Genomic DNA, 3,897 nt, shown 5'->3' with positions numbered 1-3,897 from the left:
AGAAACTAACAGAGCACCAGACACAAAATTCAAAGCTGGATGAGCCCAGCAGAGCTTACTGAGCCACAGTGAAATGCCAGAGTTCTAGTCAGTATTTAGGAACCGTTTTCTTTTCTATTGAATTTGTCATCTTATTTTTCATATATGTGAGGGGTAAATATCTGAAAATCTGTACAACTATTACTTCTTTACTACTCTTCTAAATGCACCTATAACCTCTTTGTTCCTCAGACTGTAAACAAATGGATTGAGCAGGGGAATTATTACTGTATAAAATAAAGAAAGCATCTTTCTTTGTATCCAACTGGTCCAGACCCAGGGCAAACATAGATGAGAAAAATAGTCCCGTAGAACAAAGACACAGAGAGTAGGTGCGCACTGCAGGTGGAGAAGGCTTTTCTCTTGCCCTTCTCAGACTTCTTGTTCAGGATAGCAAAGAGGACACGGACATAGGAGACCATGATGGTTAGAAAGGTGAAGGCTTGTATAGAAAGTGAGAAGACTGAAAGCACAACAATGTTAACTGAAGGATCAATGCAAGAAATGTTGAAGAGCTGTAAAATTTGACAATAGTAATATTGTATAATGTTGGATCTGCAGAAAGTCAATCTAAGTAACAAACCCACATGAACTGCCAAGTGCAGAGTACCAAGTAAGTATGTCACAGCTATAAACTGAGTACAGAGTCTATTGGACATCACCACTGGATAAAGCAGGGGGTTGCATATGGCCACATAGCGGTCATAGGCCATCACAGACAGGAGAAAACATTCTGTGGTTGCACTGGAGCCCACAAAATAAAACTGAGCAAAGCACTCAACCAGGGATATTTCATGATTTTTAGATAAAAAGTTGATAAGCATCTTGGGGGTCACAGAGGATGAAGTGCATGAGTCGGCAAAGGCTAAGCTGCTGAGGAATAAGTACATGGGGGTGTGAAGGTGAGGGTCCTTCCAGATGAGAGCAATCAGTCCAAGATTGCCCACCATGGTGATGAGGTAGATGACTAGGAACAGTAGGAACAGGGCAGCGTTTAGTGTGGGCTGATCTGTGAGTCCCGTGAGGATAAACTCAGTCACCAGAGTATGGTTTTCTTCTGTCATGTCTTACACGAATAATCACTAAAATGAAAGAATCAGTAAATATAGAGTTTATATATATCCCTGTAAGTTCAAATATATAGCTATCCTTGTTACTAGTATATTCCAAATGAATTTTTATACTAGACTGAAAAACTGGTCATTGTCTACTTTAATATGCATTGAAAATTCTGTTAATACAAATTTCAACAATACTACACTAAAGTAATATGTAAATTTAGTGAAATCCTTTTAGTTTTTTTTTTTTTTTTGAGGATTTCTCTGTGTAACTGCTTGGATGTCTTGAACTCACTCTATAGACAGAATGGCTTGAACTCACAAGATATACTTGCTCTGCTCTCAGGTCTGATTGATTAAAGCATATCCATCACAACAGTGAAATCTTATAAATACAGTATATGTTTTCATATTAGATGTATAACTTGTACTACATGATACAGTTGTATTAGTGTATCTTAATTGATATGAAACTGTAGTTCAAAGATTTAATAATCAAGATATTCAGACATTGCATAATAGAGAAGTGGGTAAGGAATTAGAAAAGATTTCAGATTCTAACATAAAGGGGATAAAACATAAGCAAATATGTGTTTTCATACAGTAGGAAAGGGTAACTGATGTGGTAGATTACTCTGTCCCTGTCAGCCATACATCTGGAAACACAGAATGAAATTTCTACTATATACTATGCATATACACACAGAAAATGAACACATAAACACATGCTCATGTTTGTGATTAGCATAAATTAAAGTATGTCAAAATGCTCACTGAACACTAAGGTGAGGAAATGACTGCTTTCCCATATAACTTGTAGAATATTATTTGCAACAGCCTTTGGGAAACAATTTTTTAAAATTCAATTTATTTGAATAAAATATACTTACTAGTCAACCTACCATTTTTTCAGCTATACTTTAGAAATCTAAGCACTACTGGATTAAAAACAGATATACAAAGAATATGCAATTCATTTCTGGCCAAGGAGTAAAGAACAGAAACAGGTGGATATGTCATGGTACATTCAAAAAAATCAGCCACAGAAAAGGACTATTATTAATTGTATTGAGAATTACCAGAATGTCTATTATCTCAAAAGATGTAAATATATAGAAATAAAATTGCTGTGATCACACTGTAACCAAATAAGATATGATTTTTAAAATATCCCCTTAAATTAAAAAAAATAGATAAAATACAATAAATTTAAGATCCAGATTTTTATGGCCTGTGAGTAGAGGCTAGGATAAGAGAAGGAGAGGTGGGAAAGAAGGATAAGTCAACTAGGAATTTCTTAAGAACAGATTCATATAAATTATACTTTACACAAAATTGTATCTATGTGTGCATATTCACATCACTATGCATGTATTAAATGGTGGGTGAAAGAATTGTGTCAAACATGTTAATAGTTTATAAACCTGAGAAAAATTGAAGTTCTGATACTGTCTTTTTCAGGAGATATTTTGTAATGCGAAAATTAATAAATAATAATTTAATTTTTTATGACTAAAAATAAATAAAATGTAGAAATAACCTCCAGAAAATTGTCATATAGCTTTAGATGTTATAGGTAAGGAAATTTTCATCATTGAGTATAGATAAAAGTTTGGAACACTCCAACTTACCTATGATTATATATGTAGAAATTTTAGGGAAAAGATTTTAGATATCTTTCAATTTCAATTACATTCTTACTAAGATATTCCCTGGGTGAAACCTGAGTACATCTGCTTAGAATATAAATTTATACTTTTAAAAAATGTATGAATAAGGGGATTTTTTGACATTTTGTAGTATCTGTAAGGACTTCAAAATGTTTTATATGAAAAATTTTAAATTAAAATGGACAAATAAAATCATAAAGATTGTTATCTTATATCCAAATACTGAAATATGTATGGGTGCTAAAAGGTGGAGAAATTGACTTTCATATAACTTAAAATGAAGACAAATTTTCTTCTAAGAATTGAATATCAGCATAAGGAATGATTTTTGAGCTGCTGTACTAACAAAATTAAATCAAACATTTGAGAATTTTTACTTTTAATTGCATACAGAGTCCTAAACATACAGCAGGACAAAATATAAGATACAATTTCCACCCTAAGATACTTGGCCAGATGTAACTACTCCAAATGTATTCAGTTATTGATTGCTATGTACAATTTAGCTTAGAAGTGATATTTTAACTTAACAGTTAAAATAAGATTGCAATAACAATTATTGTAACTTAACAGTTACAGGATGCACTAGGAGACATGTGGAGTCTGTGGCAGTGGCTTTCTCTATCTTTCTCATGATTCTATGAATTTGAAGAAATTTTATTTCACTCAACCACAACTACTTAAGACAGAATATCTCATTCAGAAATAATACAAACAAATGAGATTCACAGCATAATCACATCTCAATTAAGAAAACCTTTCACACTACAAAATATCCTCTGAATACATTGAGTTTTTCTTCTCATCCTTCATTTTTTGGCCTTCATTTTCTGAATCAGTGGGAACATTCTCAACAATGGTGGTACTGATGCAGTCATAATCCCAATTTGTATATATTTTTTTCGGACTACCTTTTGTGTGTGTCTGTCTCCATTTCAGCTGCTGATTTTTATAAAAATCATCTAGAAATTTTTAATGTCTTATGAAAATATTTTGTACAAGTTACAAAGGTGCAATAAACAATAATCCAAAAATATTCTTTCTCACCCAATTCCTGTAAAATACCAGGCAAGTGGAAAAATACTAATTTTCTGGAACTTATTTTAAATGTATGGGGAAAGTAGTATTAT

General features: G+C 32.5%; 1 protein-coding gene across 1 annotated transcript; it reads right to left on the bottom strand.

Moving 5' to 3' along the window:
• Positions 1 to 263: 263 nt before the first annotated feature.
• LOC114687582 (olfactory receptor 5AC1-like) lies at positions 264 to 1,103 on the bottom strand. Its single transcript, XM_028862187.1, has one exon. It carries the CDS (start codon positions 1,101 to 1,103, stop codon positions 264 to 266), a length of 840 nt encoding a protein of 279 aa, XP_028718020.1.
• Between the last annotated feature and the right edge of the window lie 2,794 nt (positions 1,104 to 3,897).

This window comes from Peromyscus leucopus, chromosome 12 (assembly GCF_004664715.2).
Source record: "Peromyscus leucopus breed LL Stock chromosome 12, UCI_PerLeu_2.1, whole genome shotgun sequence".
NCBI classification, from domain to species: Eukaryota; Metazoa; Chordata; class Mammalia; order Rodentia; family Cricetidae; genus Peromyscus; species Peromyscus leucopus.
Note: the sequence above shows the minus strand (reverse complement) of the source record. Positions and strands in the feature narration are given on the sequence as shown.

What these genes read in the sequence shown, in the direction of transcription:
- LOC114687582 (XM_028862187.1), bottom strand. Translation starts at nt 1,103, where the DNA reads ATGACAGAAGAAAACCATACTCTGGTGACTGAGTTTATCCTCACGGGA.